Below are 19,794 nucleotides of genomic sequence, written 5' to 3'. Positions count from 1 at the left end.
GATGTTCCTGCCTTCAGCAGCCATGTTATGTGTTGTGCGTGTGCTTTGGTATATACTGCATGTAATGGTGTCTGTTTTATGTATCATCCTCAGGGTTCACTGGGGCTCATGGGTCCAGAAGGGGAAGCCGGAATGACAGGATACACAGTAAGACTTTGCTTTGCATCAAAAACAGATCAGTACATCTACGTCCTTGCTGCAGGCAATAGCTATCCAGTCATATTGATTGTCTCCAATGAGCAGTGAACATCAGCAGAACAAAACAAATTTTCTAAAACTGCATTGGAAGTTTCAGTGGATTTCGCTCTGCGGTGCAAAGCATATGTATGCATCATGTTGGTATTTGTGCTCTTGGATATGCCAACTTCATTTTTTGAAATCACACATAATTTTCTGGTAAATTTAGAAGACAGTGATTTCATTATGCATGATTTTTCCATTTTACCATCAGTTTATCATTCCTGTTAGTGAGAACGTACCTGCTGTTGTTGCTGTAATTCAGGGCTCTTGTCTTGTCAGGGTCATGCAGGCAAGACAGGACCCCTGGGACCACCCGGTCCAAAAGGGGAAAAGGTAGAATGCTTGCTTTCTCATAATTTATCTGTTTACATTTGAATTTCAGGATTCCTGTACACAATATTGTGTCAGATATGTGAAGTTTTAAATGATATTATATGCTATATAGTCTGTATCGTGCTATAAGTACACTATTTTAGCTCAGTATCAATGATGGAAAATCAATATATTTCCATTTGAGGCGTTAACGTGAGGTAATTGCATTGCTCCATACCAAGAGCAGAAAGTATTCCAAATTCACTTTCAATTGCTGTCAAATGAAGTAATATATGGTAATATGAAGACCTGTGTTGATAAAGTTTTATGTTTCAGGGTTACACAGGAGAGGATAACAAAACTCCAGGACCGCCCGGGCCCTTAGGTGAACCAGTAGGTCTTGCTTTCCTTAAACTTCCCATTCCCGCTGAGCTGTTTCATCAAGGGCGATGTGAGAGGCTTGCTGTAATTCTTGTGTAATTCTTGCTCTTCCAAAGGCACTGGTTACATAAAAGTAATACTTTTACTAATCCAAGAACCCTGTCTTTGTGCCCTGGGGACTATCAGAAGGGGGGTTACTTTTCCAGTTAGTCTGTGCATGGAACAAAAAAGTCTGATTTTTCCCCTGCTATCTGTCAGAAACAAATTTCTCTGTCAGATGTCATGTGTAATTTCAAAGGCTCAGTGAATCAGAGATCTAAGGACTTTGAAAAATAAAGCTTGCAAGACCTTGACCTGCGGTAAACTTATGTAATTCCTCCCAGAAAAAGCACCTTTCTGTCACGTAACTATTTTGCCCATTTTGTGTGTGTATGTGTGTGTGTGTGTGTGTGTGTGTGTGTCTGTGTGTGTTAATTGACCATCATAGCATAGAAGGGTGCACACCAACATGATTTCATTTTCCTGAGAAACTAAGTCTGGCTATTCGTTGTGATGATTCTGTGGTGGTTCGGGCTGGCAGGGAGATATTGAAATGTGTTTTATTGGGAGCTTGATGCAGATGGCACCCCACATAAATAAGAGAATGTTGTTGTTTATTGTGCTAGCACAGTATTTTTGCCTATACTGTGTGAAGTACAATTAAATATTCTGTTTTTGTGTAGGCCTTTACCTTCTTTTCAAATGCATGGCAAATTGAGTAAGCCTGAAAAGGAAGCCTTTCCAAGGATGATCTCTCCAGTGTGTGCACTGGCATATTGGCTAAAGTACTCATCCATACAATGATGTTGTCTGTGTTTGGGTAGGGTCCTGTCGGGGAGCGAGGCGAGAGAGGAGAGCCAGGGGACGAGGGGTATCAGGTAAAGCTGATCCTGAGATCTTTTCCAAAGCTTACACTTGTGATATATCATGCAGCTGAGATAAATAGAGACCACGCGGCATCTTTTTGGGTCCCTTTCCAGCAAAAAAAAAGGGCTTCAAGGATTACAAAGACACTGGTGAAACACCTGAAGGAAATCTGTTAACAGTATTGCATGACTGCCTGTAAAAGAAGGCATACACATCTATAAACAGCATGATTATGATACAGACTTGTGAGATGTTTACAGCATTTGAGGAAACTATTTGACAGCAGAAACTCTGGGTTTACTGTTTTGTTTAACATTTTTTGAAGGGATTTATGTGAATTTTCCAAGTCAAAGTCAATGAATCATTTGTTTCTACAGCAGTACTTTAAAATGATCCAGGTTTCCATTTAATTTTCTCAATTGTCCACTCTAAAGATCTCTACATGTGACTTGAAGACTGTGTTAAATTGACTGGATAGTTTCGCTGTTGTTATTTCTAAGACAATACTGCTGAACGCTTTTTCCAGGGAACCAGCTACATGGTGGGAAAGCACTGGCCTTGCTGCAGCACAGTGTTGTTTTGCAAAGCGTTGTCATGCATTACGAAATGTTTCAGTCATGCGGTTTCAAGCTGTTATTGAACTGTTTCACAATTTCTTACTGTCGTTGCTTGTGTATCTACAGAAAACAAGAAACGTCTACTTGAAAAGCATATTCAAGTGTGAAATTATGTACCTCAGAAAAAAGTTACTCTTTGTTAAAATAAAATTGCCAAAATGCCTCGCAGGGGGTAAACATGTTCTCGTTATATGCATGATATCACAGACATTGTTGTATTTGTTTTAGGGTCACATTGGCATAACTGGACCTCGAGGGGCTGTTGGACAGCAGGGACTACCTGTAAGTCTAGCACAGCCCAAATACCTAATTTCACCATTTTATTATCAGAAAGAATGAGCAGAAATAGGCAAGAAAATCAAGGCATTCTTTTTATGAAAATGTTCAAAGTGGCCTTCAAAGTGGCTAGCAATGATGTGTTTCCGCACAAATGCACTTCATCAGAGTATAAGAACTGCTATGTTCATCATAAGGCAGAGTTATTTAATCATGTTGCACATACAAGCTGTAGCTATAGTAACCAGTAAAACAAAATCATCTGCAGATGCTGTTTGGAGTGCTTCGGTAAATGCTGATTGAAATGTGTGGCATTTGTTGCTTATTGTGCAGGGAACACCAGGGGACCCTGGAGAACAGGGACCCAGGGGCGAAAAGGGAACTCAGGTGAGAGGGTTAAGTCTTACCAGAGGTGCCAACTGTGGGGTAATTCCCTGAAGTGGAGTCGTTGTACAACACTCATTCCTTCCATGCAATTTGAGTTTGGCAAAACGTTGTGCGCAGATGGCCAGATTAATCTGTTCCTTCAGATTATCCTCAGTTTTGCTCTTTCGGATTTAGGAGCCTATCTGTCAAATCTGAGTGACCCCTTACTGCCAAATCAGTAAAGCCAATCTGCCAGTTATAATTGAGCCAGTTATAATTTGACTATGAGGATAACCATGGGAATGGCATTCCATTTCCCGGACTCAAAGGTGCATTCCTGTCTAGTCCATGAGGGTTTAGGGCAGTCCCATTGTCAAATCAGCTTATTCCCAAGTGCTCTTGCGGCAGTCTTTTTTGTGCCCTCTACCTACTCGCTTGCCACTGTAAGTCCGCTTCACTGCAGATTTTGGCTGAGGGAATTGCTCAAAATTCAAGTACTTGGAATAAAGGAGGAATTTATATATAACATTCTCTTTCTTTCCGTGATGGACCAAATTGCACCATTTTATCAATATCTTGTACTCATGTTATGTTACTCACAGCAACTGACTACTAATTTTTTTGAAACCTCAAGCACTTGTTAGGCTATTGTTAATGCAGGTGCACATGTTATTTAAATCATTTGCCACTGCTGCACATGAGATATTGGTTCATTTAATAAATTAATGTTTTCAAAATGCTCAATCTGTGATTTTCTGTGATTTTCAACAACTTTGCCAAAATGTTCCCTGACAAATATATCCAGTCGTCTTCATAACTGCTGTTATTTTACGGTGGTGGCACAGTGGTGCATGGCGCTATGGTGCACTGTTGCATCGCAGCAAGAAGTTGATCCTGACCCCATGACCCTGACCAGGAATAAGTGGGTATACTGTAGATAATGGATGGATGGATGGATGTAATTCAATGAACCCATGATAAAAACAACATATTTCCTTTTTTCTGACTGCTTCCTCCTGCCCCCCCCCCCCCCCCCGCAACCCCCTGAGCCATAGTCTGTCACACAATGCCTTCTCTCTTGCAGTTATGGACACAAAAACAACATTTATCAGTTTTAGTTGTGATGTTTTGCTGGCTTTGCTTGGCTCCAAGATATTTCAAAATACGGGAAATAAAAGAGCAAATATGTGTTGAAGTTATTCACATTCTGAAACAAATTGAGGCAGAAGAGCTCCCTTATCCATGGCTTTGATATTTTGAGAAGAGATTATTTTGTTTGGCCACCCACATAGAGGTTAATGGCCAAGATTCCTGACTTCAAAGGTTTCTATGAACAATTCATTTGGCAGTATCTCTTCTTTTTTATCTGCAAACTATTTCCAACCATTATATGAAAAGTGACCCATTCAGAGTTTTTACTTATCAAATTAAGCCCATAAGAATGTTCAGCTGCATTTCATTTATATGGCAAATTATTTAGGCAGAATCTAGTATAGAGAAAAGAACTTCTGCATTTCCAATTCTTTTGAAGCAAATTGCACAATAATCTGCTATGTTCTTCAGTAATTTTTATGCCTCCGCGACGGCACAGCCATGGGGTTGCCTGTCCATCCGTCTGTCCGTCCATCCCGATTCTCGTGAATGCGATATCTCAGGAACGCCTTGAAGAAACTTCTTAAAATTTGGCACAAACATCCACTTGGACTCAAGGATGAACTGATTAGATTTTGGTGGTCAGAGGTCAAGGTCACTGTGACCTCACGTCTGTCCCATTCTCTCCTGAATGCGATATCTCAGGAACGCCTTGAGGGAACTTCTTAAAATTTGGCACACATGTCCACTTGGACTCAAGGATGAACTGATTAGATTTTGGTGGTCAGAGGTCAAGGTCACTGTGACCTCACGTCTGTCCCATTCTCTCGTGAATGCGATATCTCAGGAACGCCTTGAAGGAACTTCTTAAAATTTGGCACAAACATCCACTTGGACTCAAGGATGAACTGATTAGATTTCGGTGGCCAAAGGTCAAGGTCACTGTGACCTCACAAAACACATTTTTGGCCATAACTCAAGAATTCATATGCTAATTATGACGAAGTTTCACACAAAGGTCTAATAGGATAAAATGATGAAGTGATGACATTTTATATCCAAACGGTCAAACAGAGCACTGGCTACTGGTTGGCAGAGGCATACAACCGCGAGGCGGTATTTCTAGATTTTTTCTAATTTGACCAAATATGAACAAAAGTATGTAAGCCTTTTCAAAAAAAAAAAAAAAAAAAAGGCTTACATACTGTACCTTTAATCTGCAGTGAGGAGAGCTGAACTGAACCCCGTGTTCCAGTCTCTGAATTCCCCATGCTGCACTGCAAGAGATAAATATTTGCTATGGCTTTGCTCTTCATTTTTTGCAGGTGCAAATTCTGAATGTTTTTGTTTTTTTTGTCATGCAGGGACTAACAGGAAAGAAAGGCACTAAGGGACCGCCCGGAAAGGCTGGCGATGAAGTGAGTATTTCCACAAAGGCCTCTGTCTCTGGTCATGTCTCCTGGGCTCAGGATGAAAGTGCGTATGTGCGTATTGATGGATGTATTCCCCTGTGTGAAGTGCGGGAAAGTGGGAATTCAGTAAATCAAAAAGGGCACATGTGGACGAGAGAGAAGTCCTGATTTATCGCCAGCATAATGTGCACAGTAGGTTTTACTTGACGTGCTTGTGGCACTGCAGCATGCAAGAGGTCTATACTGTAAATGTTTTTTTTTCTGTTGCTGTTATATAACCTTTATTTTCGTTGCTGGATAAAGATTAGTATTTCACTGACATTCTGGAATTTCTTGGTTCTCCAGATGTTGTGCAGGGTAGAATTACAGGAGGATAATTGCAATAGCAGTGTGGCCGATTGGAATCTCTGCATTGTTTTTGATTTTTTAATTTTAGGGGACCCCAGGTTTACGTGGACCAAGAGGTATTGAGGGGTACCCGGGCCTGGATGGTCCTCCAGGTCTTCCTGGATTACAAGGATTACCTGGAAAGTCTGGACGTGTGGTAGGTACACTTTTTTTTTTTTGCATTCAGACAAGAGAGAATATGGCCCCAAGAACCCAATCCATACGAGTGTGTCTCTGACAGCAACTAAAATACTTAATAAATATAAAGTCATTATAATCAGTCGATCAAACTTTATTTTATTTAACACCATTCACAACCAGGTTGTCATACAGTAAATTAGTCATTTTCTGGGGGGAATAAAAAATAGTTAAACAGGAAAGTTATTCATTGCTTAGTTTTTCATTGAACCCCTGACAACTAGCTGGATACAAATATTGTAAAAGAAGATTTACACTTACACTAGAACACAAACATAAAGGAAGAGAAACTGGTTCACTCCGGTTGAAATGAGTGGAATTGAGGCAGAATGAAGCAGTCATTTTTACAGTAATCCGGATTACGTTTGCCAAATGCACCCTTTGCAATTCTGTATTAATGCTTAGTATATGAAATGGGGGGTGCGCATTTTTTACTTTCAGACTGCCTGCATTATCTTGGTGGTCATCTATTAAACTGGCCTGATATTATGCTGCAGAAAATGAGATTGATGGGAGTTGTAGTTGATCTTGGCGCGATCAGACATTCTGAAGCCAGGTTAGAAAGAGGAAGGCTTCCTGTCTCTGTAGGCAGCATAGTATCTGTGATTTGTGTATTTCCCTAATGTGACATTTTTACTCACGGTGGCCCGTAGTCATGGCTGTCCATACAGGAAACATACAGAGTCTACGCGCATTTTTCACAGGGAATATTCTTTCGCTGGTTTTAAAAATACTGGGAGGCAGACCTACAAGAATGTTATTCTTTGGCTTCTTCATGTTCGTCGGCGGATAGAGAAGCGGAAATATCCTCTCGAGCTAGACGAAACCGTGCACCGGCAGGTGTTTGTGTTGGCACCTGCTTCCCATGGGCTCACAGGACTTCGGGCGTCCTTTGAGGCGCAAGTCATTTGTGCAAATAAACAGGCTCGGGGAGGAGGAGATTGATAGGGGCCAGCGCCCACTCCCTCAGACAAAATAGCATTCCTCTGGCCCAGCAGTCTGGCCTCTCTCCCTCAGTGTCTCTGCAAGAATATCCTGAAAGCGGTTCCTCTTGGAAGCCCTGAAAAAGCCTTATCCAAAATGTGACTATGAATACTGCTATCAGTAAATATGAAGTTCTAGAATATTAGCAGTTCACACCAGGGGCCAAATTTACTGAATTGACTGAAACATGCTTGACAAAACAGTCACAGATTTTCTAGTATGGAATAGGCCATTGTGTGAATCACTGGGATGAACACACTAAACATGTGATGGAATTTTGGAGGTTAAATGCTCTGTTAAATCATTCCAGAAGCAAATTAGGCCCTCAGAATGGTCTTGCAAGTGCTTGTGAAGGTGGAGACTAGTCACTGTGAAGGCTAGCCATGATCTGCTGTCTAATCTATACTTGATTGTGCGTGCTACTTTGAGTGCCTGTGACTGTGACTGCAGCCAAAGTTTTCCACATGCTGAGTGACTTCACGGGCCCAAAATCTTTTCTTTCACTCATTCATGCCAGTTGGACGCAGTTAGAAGGGGATAGTAGTCAAACTCAACATACTGTAATTTCAGACCACTTCCTAGTTTTTAACGATGCTTTGAATTCTGAACATTGTGCCAGGAACAGAGGAAATAGGAGCATGGTGTCACTGTTTCTGTTATTTTACCATTTATTTTACTTTAGCAATGTTGTGGGCAATGTTAATATTGAAGTATCTCCTCCACTTTTTTATTTTAGGAGTATTTTGCCACACAGTATTGGATATACATTTTTACTGATGCAGATTGGTATTGGAGCAATAGGGCCATAATCAGGTTTACTTCACATTGCTTTCCTGGTATTAAGCTGAAGCTTGTGCAGAGGGACTTACAATACAAACCCAGGTGCTAGTGCAAAGTTTTGGCTTGTTAATCACCAAATATCAACCGTTTGACAGATGTCATGACCGGGATCCAGTAAACATTTTCAGACACTGGATTAAATAAGACTGTTATCTACAAAGCATACACCCAGGTTTGGAATTATCAGTCTCAACTACTTAACTACTAGTACTACTGAGATCCTTGGATCTCTTCAGTCATCACAGTGACTGGGGCATGGGTTCTGACTCCTGAAACAGATATGTGATATACTCCTACTGAATCTGAGTCTGCGAACCAATTGTTTGTTTTTCTACATACAGTAAGCAAAAAAGTACAGACCAGACCCTGTAGACATTGGTCAAAGAAGTGCTGGTTTTGCTTCTCAGTATGCTCTTTACTCATTCAGGGTCAACGAGGCACTGCAGGACTAGAAGGGCGGGCTGGGCTTCCTGGTGCCCGGGGTAACCTGGGATATCCTGGAATGATTGGAGAAATCGGACCACCGGGACAAAAGGTAAAATATGGCGCTGCTCTCCTGTATTTCGTCACACATGTCATCTGAGTTTCCGTGGAGTGAAGTGGAGCTGTGCAGTACCAGCAAACCATAGTGGTGTTCTGTGTCTTCTCACAGGGCGACCTCGGCCTACCAGGGGAGAAGGGGCCAGCAGGAGGCAAAGGACTGGAGGGGGTGCAGGGAGACCAGGGCAGAAAAGGAGAAACAGGCAGCAAGGGAGGACTGGTGAGCTCCCTTGTTCAAACTCACCTTTTTTGTTTTGTTTTTTTTGTTAAAAACACTATAAGAATGCCTGTGATGTTGGAAAAGCAGGAGTATCTGTTCATACAATTCAATAGACAATCAGTCATATTCAACACAGAATGCCTGTGTCCTGTGGATATGCTGAGATAGTGGGGGGTCCAGTGTCATGCCTTGCAATTAACAGTACTGTACAACGTTCTCGGTCCAGGCGGCACCGGACATTGTGTCTTAACAGGAGAAGTCAGTTGAAAACACACAGATTTTATCGGGACCATTATGAAACACCTTCCCCAACCCTCTGTGTGCCTTAGTATTAAGCTCTGCCAAATTAGATCCCACAGTACGTTTTTTATATTATGAAAACTCTAAATATAGACAGAGAACTTGTGAAGTAGTCAGGCTGTGGTGTGATGAGAGATGTGTGGTTTCTGTCCATTTTTCCCTTTGCCAGAGTCAAGTTACAAATTATCTGGTTGGTGGAGGAATGGAAATATTCCATTTGGCCAGGGCCTATTATGTAACAAAGAGTGCTTTGGGTAGCAGAATGAGGTGCTCCATTTTCTTACATAACTTTCAGAATCGTGAACCGCTGCAGCTAAGATGTCCTACAAAATTCTAGACATGGGCAATATTATTTTACTCTATTCATTGAGCTGTTTGTTTTTTATGAACCCCCTTAGCAAAACAGTCTATAAGGGAGGACTGTAATAATGTGAACACAAAGAGTGTCTTCTGCAGCTGCAGACAGACCAGGCCAGACACTGGAGCCTCACTGCGGTCCTTTGTGGCTTCTAACTAAGGTTAGCTTGCAGAAGGAAGGTGAATAAACTGTAGGGTGCAATAAAAGGAATTCAGAACTTTCAAACCACATAGACAATTTTTTTTTAATCATCCAGTTTATGTGTTTTTTTTCCTACCTGAAGGGGACGTCAAACTGACTTTTTGATTTTATTTATATTTTTCTTCAGGGTGAAACAGGGAGCCAAGGAATGCTTGGCTTTCAAGGATTTCCAGGCCCAAAGGTAAGACTGTTATCAGGTGAAGCATTCGTAAGACAGGTCGTAAATACAGAGGATTCTGAAATCGTGAGAGCTGCAGTTAAGCCTAATAGACCAGCCATTATGCCGAGCAAGAAGCATTTTCAATATGTTCTAGTCATCAATTCACAAAGTGTTCGCTTTGTCTGACACAGGGACCATATGGGAACATAGGCTTTCCTGGCATACCTGGTCCTAAAGGTCCTATTGGGAGTATGGTAAGCATAATGGCACAAATCCCCCTTTATATGGACAGGTTAAATAGAAACGTTCTCTGACCATACCTTCTCTCTCTGTTCTAGGGATTCACTGGTCCTGTTGGTCCGGTTGGGATGATTGGTCCAACGGGAAAACCTGTAGGTTATGTTTATGTGTCTGAATTTTAAGTTGAAAGATTTGCTATAAGAATGAGCATTCTCCCTGTTTTGTGAATAAGCTTTTGTTTAGGCAAAACATGACAATCCACCCTGGCTTTCTTTCTATCTTTGCATCACCCAAAATTACGATTAATTACTTAAATATGTCAGCGTCAACACATTCAAAGCCCTGGAAAGTCATTGGAAGGTCAGGACAATTCAAAGTCCTGTCTGGAATGTTTTTTTACACCCACTCTGCTATCAATGAACATATCCTATTACATAAAAATTAGTTTTGTTTGACCATTGTGTTTTTCTATATGTTTCATTGTGTGCTAGCTGTAGCTCATCACACATTGGCTGTAAATCTGACTGAACAAGTGGTTGTAATCTATTCCATGGGAATGTATAAATGGAACATTCTTCAGTTCTGCCTTGAAGTTGGCTTCATTTACCATATATGCTCAGTTTTGATATGATAATACATGTTAGTGGAATAAAAGCTGGGAATGCATAAAATGGTGGAGGAACTTGTCAAGACAAAGCCTGTATTTGTTCGCAGGGGCCCAGAGGCCCAAATGGAAGCAGAGGGGAAATGGTAAGACTATTTATCTTTTTTGTTATTAATAAAATTTGAATACGAGTCAATGCAAGCACAGAGCATGAGTTGCATATGATAGTTTATGAAGAGGATTGGAGTACGATCTGGTCAGAGAGCCTGTTTAAAATGAGTATGGTAAACCATACTTCTTGCATGCCAGCTATGAAGCTAATAATAAGTTGGTCAGTTTTAAGGTATTGAATATGGAGCTATAACTGAACTAATCATCCAAAATTATGGCATCAACTGAGCAAGACCAAAAGTATTAGATGAAAATGACCTGCCACAATTAACTAAAAAATCCCACAATAATACGACCAAGTAACATTTCTGATAAGAGGCTTATTTAGCACCAGCGGATTAATAAAAAAGATCTAAGATTAGATTTCAGATTGGAAATAACTTCCTTCAGTTTGGTGAAGTTCCTCAAACTAATAACTTGCTGCACAGCTTCAAGGGACAACACCTTCATTAACTGTGACAAGGAAGTGCCCTTGTGAGTGTTTGCTTTGCGCAATGTGTGAGGGTGCTGCGTCCTGGATTGTAGTTTCCATTCTGCTGTGTAAACACTTCAAGATTCCAGGAGACTTCTAAGCCCCTTGGTGGCTCATGCACACGACGTGCTTCCCTTGTCGTCTAATGAGAACCAGCTGCCCAGATGACTGCAGGAAGGCCTGTGGGAGACTTCCTACACAGGCCTGCGGGGAAAGACCCCGCTCTTTCCCACTCAGCTGTAGCACGACATCACAGTGCATGACACAACCTGCGCATACTCAAAATGTGCAAGTTGAATTACAGCGGAGAGTTATGAGTGGCCACAATCCTATAGTCCCCCCCCCCCAGAATTACAGACAATTCCTGTCCATTAAGCTGTGGCTTCAGTGGTCAGTGATAACGCTGCACCTCTTTTTGTGTCTCGCAGGGACCCCAAGGCCCCCAAGGAAGTCCAGGTCCTCCAGTGAGTGTTGATTTCAGTTCCTTATTCCTCTGTCCCAACACTGTGCCCGTGTTCACTCGTGGTAAACAGAAGCGGCTCTTTTACCCCTCATATCTCAGCCCACTTTTCATTTTTTTCCACAGGGTCGTCCAGGCACTCCAGGTCCCACGGTAGGAACAGTTCATGACGTCTGTTCTTAGTTATGTCTTGACAATCGATTAAAGATGACTCTTGTCCGTGCACACCCCCCCACCCTCTGACGAAAGTATTGCACTTCTGTGTGAGCTTGGCTGAGCTCTTCCCAGAAGCACTAGGTGTGCGGTAGGGAGCAGGGGCTGGGTTGACCTCATTGTCAAAAGAGCAGGAAAGAAGATTTACAAAAAAAAAGGTGTGGTTGTGGAAAACGGGAGTGGCTGATTTGTGGAAAAGAGCCTTCAGGAGGGCAGGAGCATGCTTGCTGAGGGCTTACCTCATGATTTACTCTGATACCTACTGATGGCCTGGGGCATTTCTCCATTCCCACTGCTTGAGGATTTGCCAAGTACTCATTTGGCTTTCAGAGGAATGAGGAAAGCAGGGTGTCTTACTTTAAGGCTGTAGTTGATTTGACAGGTCCTACATTTTTCCACAATTTAGCTAGCCGGAGAAATGCAACAAATGCTGAAAAACACTCTTTAGGTGTATGTCTATACATTATTTCTAGTGAATCTTTTTAAGAAATAAATTTCCCTGTTACCTCAGCTATAATAGTGAAATTTGTTGATATAAGCCTCTTGTTTATTTTCCAGTACAGGTATGTCCCTTTATGAAATACTATTCCTGATTAAACTTGTCCCCACAGAAACTTGTGAGCATTAATTCAGCTGTTCAGGCCTTGATTGAGTCCAATGCTGCACTGCAGGTAGAGGTGAGTCTACTGTGCTCTTTTCAATATCCAGACATCTGGGGAAAATAATGAATGATTAAGACAGGTGCAAGGTGCAAGCATGCATTGAGGCTTGATCAGCTGTGATTTACACTCTTTAGACTAGGAACTAAAGTAATATTCAATGTGATAAAAATGGATTTGACATCATGATGTGAAATTGAATCTGCAGATAATTTTACAACAAATAGAAAAATAATATAAAAACATTTTCTGGAAATATATTAATAAAAATGTTTGTCTTCTCTTTCTCATTTGCATGTATTACCACTTGGTTCACAAATAATGTGGATAAACAATAACCATGTGCAATATTGATTCTACAAACAATAACCATGTACAATATTGATTCTAACTCCTTCCTACTTGTGCTTTTCAATGCACTATGTAAATAAATATTAACTAATAAACCACCAAACTGCTCAATGTATACTGTCTTTCCTGATTTCCTGTGTCGCTCATGGCTTGCAATAAATGAAAAACTAACATTCAAATGTCACATGGGGCTTTAATGGCTGCATGTGCCTATGTGGTGTGCTGTGTCATGGCAACCCCTGCTTATTTTATGCTGCTTGGCTTTGTTGGTTGCTTGCCTTGTATATACTAATGGACTAAAACAGAGCTACCAGGACACAGAGATGGTCCTGTCAGACCAGAATGCTGAGATATTGCAAACTCTGCGCTACCTGAGCAGTGTGATCGAGAGCATCAAAAAGCCCATGGGCACCCGAGATAACCCCGCCCGTTTCTGCAAAGACCTGCTGGATTGCCGATGGAAGCTAGCAGACGGTAAGAGCAATGTGGCTCTCCTCTGACCTACCATTACTAGTTACTCCTCCATTTTAGATGTATAGCATTTGCCTTGGAGAACTAGATGTTGTGTGTTTACATGCTAAACTTTGCGATTGTTGCTTTCGGGGGTTCTTTAGGACAGTTTTGGATAGATCCCAATCTTGGATGTGCATCTGATGCCATTGAGGTCTTCTGCAACTTCACGGCGGGGGGCCAAACATGCATCCACCCAGTTGCAACCAACAAGGTATAGTCCTGAGAGCCTTCATGAACTAGCTTTATTGATGAAAACAACAGCGTAAGTAATTCTAAGTTCCCACATTTCAGGTAAAGCTGTAACCTCTTTTAGACTTGCATTTATTTTTGACTGACATATTAATAACAGTAATGCTTTGATATGCACAATTCAAGAGGACATTAACAGACATACATGTTTAGGTAAGAAGTTGTATTTTCACTATCCATTCACTGTATTCAAATATATTTCCATTACTAATACTAATATATTCTTAGTTTACTTTACCTTCTCTGCCAGCCCTGCCTTTTTGTACATTTGACAGAAGGTTTTTGTTCATGATTCTGCACAGTCACATATTGCAGATTATCTACAGAACCAAAGATGTTTTAATTCACAGTTTGACTACAAAGGACGCTCCTGCCATCAGCTCAATGGACTGTGTCAATGTAATGTGACATGAGACGGAGCTTAAAGTAAATAGTGACTGCCAGTAGATTTGGGTTTAAGGAAGGCCTTTCACCAAGTTTCATTTTGAAAAATACCTCTCTGTGCTTCTAATTACCATTGCATCATGTTTTGACCTTCCATTTTATAGCCAGACAAAGGTACTGTACATCTACTCACCAGTTCTGTGTACACAGTTTGATGACCCACATTCGACTGCCTTCCAGTCATCAATAAATAAAAATTTCTTGGGGAGTTTTGCCCCTTAAATGTCATGGGGAATTCACCTGACTTTGTTCTGGTTACAGAAAGTATTTTGTTCCCAATGAAGCAGAGTCAAAATGTGCAATGAAACAGAGTCAAAATGGCACCTCTACTAACTAAACCACAATTGTCATCTCTCTGCTAAAACCACAGATGGAGTTTGGCATTGGAAAAGTCCAGATGAAATTTCTCCACTTGCTGAGCACAGAGGCCATACATACCATTACGGTCCACTGTCTAAATGCCCCAGTTTTAAATGCCACGGATGCAAGACACCAGAAGAAATCGATTCGCTTCAAGGGATGGAATGGACAGATGTTTGAGATGGACACATTACTTGAACCGCATGTACTACTAGATGAGTGCAAGGTAATAATAAAATCTTTGTCCAGGAGTGAGCTTCAGAATTTTATTGAACACCACTGAAACTGTAGAGTCCCTTTTGTCTGCCATTCATGATTCATTCCACCTTGTGCTTTCTCCCTATCAGATTCAAGATGGCAGCTGGCATCAGTCACGCTTCTTCTTTCAAACTCAGGACAGTCACCAGCTCCCCATCGTGGACTTACAGGAGCCGTTTAACCTCAGGCAGGGCCAGCAGCTCCGCCTCGAAGTGGGGCCTGTCTGCTTTGTGTGAAGCCTCCCTGCTCTCCCCACAAGCCTTAAAAGCCAACAACAGGCATCGAAATGAAATGCTCCTGAAAGAGAGAACACCTTTTTATAAAGCATTTTTGTCATTTTTATCCCTTACAGCAAAGGGGATAAGTTACTGAGCATGTCCATGAGCAGTACCCTGCTAAGACAAGCAAAGGACTTCTTCGGGAGAACACAGTCTGTAGGGGATAAAGCCAGCTCAATGAAGTACAGGACAACAGTTTCCAATATGTATAAAAAGCGTATCATTCTGTAATCAAAATGGTGCTTTGGGGTCCTTGTGTTCTGGAAAGAGTGCTCCACGAACTCCACAAGGAGCTGATATGCCACAGTCCATTGAGCACCACAGGCTCCCACACAATAGCACTGTCTATATAAATGTTCCTAAAAGTGCAATAGCTTGTGGATTCTGTGTGATAGAATTATTGCATTTTCAATCGAATGGTCTTCGATATATGTATTTTTTAAGATAAATTTCAACCAGTTGTCCACTCTGGACATGTACATCTTATCAGATGGTGCTCTACCTCCTATATGTTTTGCCTTCAAGTATATTAAAGGTACTTGTGTTTAAGAATTTATTTTCAAGTTGTATGTACTGGTTACATCAAGATATGTTCTGTTGTAAGAGTACTTATTTGAATTTGGTCAATTATTTCATTACAGACTATTTATATGACTTATGTTGATAAAATTTACATGTCTCATCTTTTGGATTTATGTTTCATTTGATGTGGGAGGTGCTTACCAATGGCAACTCTACAGTGGTGCTGCAATAGATTAGAAGAGTTCATCAGTGAGTTTGCCATTTTTCCTGTGTATATTTTGACATTATATGGTTAATTATTTATATCATTTTTGCTCAAATTACTGTACCCCAAATAAATTATACTATTTCTCAGAGATTTATCTGCTCAACTACCATTTTATAAATAGTTTTTTATTTATGTATTAATGTGTATTTGTATGTACACACAGATATGTGACTGCATGTACATTGCTTATATACACATTTGCTCACTATTTCCAATGTTTGTTAGTAAAAAACAAACTGGCAGCTAACAGGCCAGAACATGAAAATACCACACACAATAATTATTATGTTTTAAGTTATGTTACATGGATTAAAGTGTAATAATATAGATGCTTGAGAATAAACAAATGTAAATATAAAATATGTTGAAATAAAAAAAATGTCTTAATCCCTTATGAATTATATACAGTTTTTGATATTTGATTTAATATTTGTTCTTGCTTTTAAAAGTCTGCCACAGATTTGGTCAAGGCATGTTGGATTTAACATTGTTGGCCAGACATGCCACATAAGAAATACTGCTCTCACAATCAAATGTAAAAATGGTAATCATTTATTTCCATTTCAACAAATCCCAATATTTTAATAATCATTTGAAAACATGTATTATAAACCCCTGTCATAGTTTTACATGGAAATGTAATTGTTATGCATTCTGGACATGATAAGTAGAATCTGGGTGTGATCAGTGTGTGCTTAGCATTTCATGAAACTGCTAGTTGTTCCAAATTTGTTCTGATTTTTTTTTCTTTAGCCCTTTTTCATTGCAACCATAATAGTCATAATTTGTAAAAATGAATGAAAACCATATAACATATAGTTACTCTTTAAGACATATGACCTACTGTAAATTGTTGATTAATGACTTAACTGAAACACTGAATTTCTCCTCAACTATTTGATGTAAATACACCAGTCTGTAACGGGCCTAATTCCCATAGTGATAGTACAAGAGTTCTGCCTTGTCAAAATTTTTGCAATCCCAGTTTCTTAGATGCCCAGCCCAAATTCATGTTTGTTCTGCTGAAGTACTGTCATCAGGTTTACTGTTATAGTTTCCAGTAATAATGTAGCTTCGTGGAAGGCTGCACATGTGACCAGTAGCAGGGCAGGCAGTAGAGAAAATGTATTTATTGGATTGTATCCATGGTGACTGAGTCTCTTCTGTCAGCACATCTGCTAAAGACTGAAGTGTGTGAGCTGTTGATGCACACTTTGTTCAGCAGGGGGCGACACGCACCCATCACTATCTTGAGGATGAGGTCTACGTTTCTGACATCCAAACCTCCAATACGTAGCCTGTTTTAATTTTGCAAGATTTAACTGCATAGTAACACAAGACAGATTTGGTGGAATTAACTATTGCTGTTAATCTGCTACTTTTTTGTTATTTATATAGACCATTTATATATGAAATGCGTTTGTAACTTTTCAGTTTAACCGATAATTATTCAAGGTTAATGTATATTTTAAATACCAGTTGTGGAATTGGATGTTTGTGTAATTTATGGATAATGTCTCAATATTTAATGTGTGCATCTAATATAAAAGCAGGATAATAAAAAGGACAGTGTTTGGAAATGAATTGAACTAGCATATAATGCTGCTGTTATTCTGCATTCAACACCTAAAAAATAAGCCATTATTACTTACAGGCCTTTTCAGCATCACAACATTAATTGCAAGTAGGCTGAAAATGTTTTGCATTCCTTGAATGAAATGGCTTAAATTGTATACTCATATTATTTCCCAGCTCATGGCATGAACAGGGTATAATGTTAGGAAGAAAAATCATCATGTTCAGCTAGTTTTTATGCTGATTTGAGTCCTAACAGGTGAGTGTTAAAAAGGGCATGGGGCTTCACAGGGATTGTTAAAATAAAATTTTAACAACCCTGCTTTTGCAGGATTGTTAAAATAAAATGTTTATTTTATTATTAATTCATTAACTAATTTATTTATTTATCTATTTACTTATTTAATTCCTTTTTATTTAAAAATCACACACTATTACATTGGAGAGATTATTTTTCACATTGTGTTTCATAAGGTACTGTAATACTCTCACACTCCATGAAAACAGACATGTCTATATCATAGCTCAAATTGCATTATAAAGATTAAAATTTTTGGGAAAGTGCAAGCAATGTGTCACTAGGGATTAGGGTAAAGCACTTTGAATAAAATTAGTTTACCAACATGGAGGGCCATGATTGGTACTCCGCTATTACAAAAGTGATCTGCACAACATAGATGAATGAATGAATGAATGAAACATTGCATCCATATAGTACTTTTCTAGATGCTCAAAGTGCTATATAGTGATGAGGAGGAAACTCACCTTCACCACCAATGTGTAGCATCCATCTGGGTGATGCACGGCAGCCATTTTGGGCCAGAACGCTCATCACACATCAGTTGATGTAAAACTACTGACTAGCTGAATATTTCAATCTATTTTGCTTTTTGAACTCAGCCCTGGTTTTATAGCCCAGCCCTGCTTAGCTTCAGGTTTTTGGCAGGAAGAAGTGGTAAAACTGCTGGCAAAAGGCACAACAACCCCAAATAACCCATTGTTGTTCCTAATGAATTTATATGGAGTTCGTAATTTGCCTCATTGAGCAAGACATCTCACATTGTGCCAATGCAAATGAGCATAGTAGCCCTCTTAATCAGGAGACACAAGGGCTACTTCTCTCATGGGAATTGTTACCGGATGAATTCACAGAATGAAAACCAAAGGGAGGCAATGGTGAGTAAGCAAAGGGGAAAGTATGATGTTATACAACAGTGTAATAAAAGAAGTCAGTGTACCACTGTTCCAGAATAGAGCATTCTTTGCAAAAATGACAAAATATCAGTTTTTGTTTTTGATTTCAATGAAAATGAAGGGACAAATCTTGAAGTTAAGCCAAGAAAGAAGCGAAATCTCACCACTCTTGGGGAGATAACATTGGAAGTAATTTATACCCTTAAAACTGATCTGAAAACTGACCTACCCAGCTACATATTTATACATGTATTTTTCAGACATTTTTCTCAGCCCTTGTGATTCTGATATACATGCATATATAGATTTTAATAATTTATTTTAAAATTGCAACCTTGCAATGCGTTGTGTAGCTTTGCCACATCAGATGGGTCTACCATTTCCCTCTCATCTCACTGCATGAATGTGAGAATAAACTCATTGACTTTCTTAAGGTCAAATTCTGTCTTTAATTTCATATATTCTTAAGAGCCATCAGGGAAGTGAGAGCTGGAAAATTTGATCTGACAACTTTGTTTGGCCCTTTGAAAATGTATGTGCATAGTATAATATATAAATCAACCATGTAGGTATGCCTCTAATGCCACCCAGGTAGTGGTGTTCAGGGCTGCATGTCATAGGTTTATCTTTAAATGCTGAATTAAGAGAGACATTTCCCCAACTCCTTTTTGGACAATGAGGTACTAAGTTGCCAGTGACTTCTCTGTACCATATTAAAACGGAAAGACATTACCTGAAGCAGAAGAGCACAATCTGAGATCACAATACTTTGAAGGGTTCAAGACTGGACTACTGTAAGTTAAAACTAAATCTATATGTAAAAATGCATGACATACATGAGAAAATAAATACTATGCACCGTTGGGTTATCCCTAATTTCCTTGAAATTTAAGATTTAATTTAATTAAATTTTTTAAAATCCACTGCCTGACTCTAAGATGTTGCAGAGGCAGGTGTCCTTAATGTTTTTTTTTCATCGAACCATTGTGATCTACTGTTGTAGCACACAAAGAGAAGCCAACTAATTAATTCAGGTTTGCCATAGCAAAGAGGTTGAATACTTTTTTTTCCCCCACTGTACCAGTAATTTCAGGAAAAATGTATGAAAGTAATCTCTACCTTTTCCACATGGTTTCTTATTGTTTTTGGGCTTGAGGTAACATTCCACAGAAA

At 39.8% G+C, this 19,794-nt stretch overlaps 1 protein-coding gene and 1 long non-coding RNA gene across 4 annotated transcripts in view; one reads left to right on the top strand and one right to left on the bottom strand.

Moving 5' to 3' along the window:
• Window positions 1-16,255, top strand: part of LOC135253764 (collagen alpha-1(XXIV) chain) — an 86,904-nt gene extending 70,649 nt beyond the window's left edge. For 2 of the 3 annotated variants that reach the window (XM_064333485.1, XM_064333484.1), the window contains 21 exons: window positions 94-147; window positions 520-573; window positions 889-945; window positions 1,797-1,850; window positions 2,685-2,738; window positions 3,066-3,119; window positions 5,555-5,608; window positions 6,039-6,146; window positions 8,439-8,546; window positions 8,664-8,771; window positions 9,758-9,811; window positions 9,982-10,044; window positions 10,129-10,182; window positions 10,745-10,780; window positions 11,706-11,741; window positions 11,864-11,890; window positions 12,562-12,627; window positions 13,266-13,434; window positions 13,575-13,684; window positions 14,537-14,752; window positions 14,874-16,255. In XM_064333485.1, the coding sequence (XP_064189555.1) occupies window positions 94-147; window positions 520-573; window positions 889-945; window positions 1,797-1,850; window positions 2,685-2,738; window positions 3,066-3,119; window positions 5,555-5,608; window positions 6,039-6,146; window positions 8,439-8,546; window positions 8,664-8,771; window positions 9,758-9,811; window positions 9,982-10,044; window positions 10,129-10,182; window positions 10,745-10,780; window positions 11,706-11,741; window positions 11,864-11,890; window positions 12,562-12,627; window positions 13,266-13,434; window positions 13,575-13,684; window positions 14,537-14,752; window positions 14,874-15,020 (1,683 nt within the window). In that variant the 3' untranslated portion in view covers window positions 15,021-16,255. Of the gene's footprint in view, window positions 1-93; window positions 148-519; window positions 574-888; window positions 946-1,796; window positions 1,851-2,684; window positions 2,739-3,065; window positions 3,120-5,554; window positions 5,609-6,038; window positions 6,147-8,438; window positions 8,547-8,663; window positions 8,772-9,757; window positions 9,812-9,981; window positions 10,045-10,128; window positions 10,183-10,744; window positions 10,781-11,705; window positions 11,742-11,863; window positions 11,891-12,561; window positions 12,628-13,265; window positions 13,435-13,574; window positions 13,765-14,478; window positions 14,753-14,873 lie in introns of those variants that run through there. The other variant, XR_010329684.1, reaches the window with a different exon arrangement.
• LOC135253765 (uncharacterized) lies at window positions 14,779-18,360 on the bottom strand. Its single transcript, XR_010329685.1, has 2 exons — window positions 18,193-18,360; window positions 14,779-15,081 (listed from the first exon to the last, which is right to left on the bottom strand). It is a non-coding gene; the product is annotated as an uncharacterized LOC135253765 (long non-coding RNA).
• Between the last annotated feature and the right edge of the window lie 1,434 nt (window positions 18,361-19,794).

The sequence above is a fragment of the Anguilla rostrata genome, chromosome 4, assembly GCF_018555375.3.
Source record: "Anguilla rostrata isolate EN2019 chromosome 4, ASM1855537v3, whole genome shotgun sequence".
Lineage (NCBI taxonomy): Eukaryota > Metazoa > Chordata > Actinopteri > Anguilliformes > Anguillidae > Anguilla > Anguilla rostrata.
This window is presented reverse-complemented; position numbering and strand designations above follow the sequence as displayed.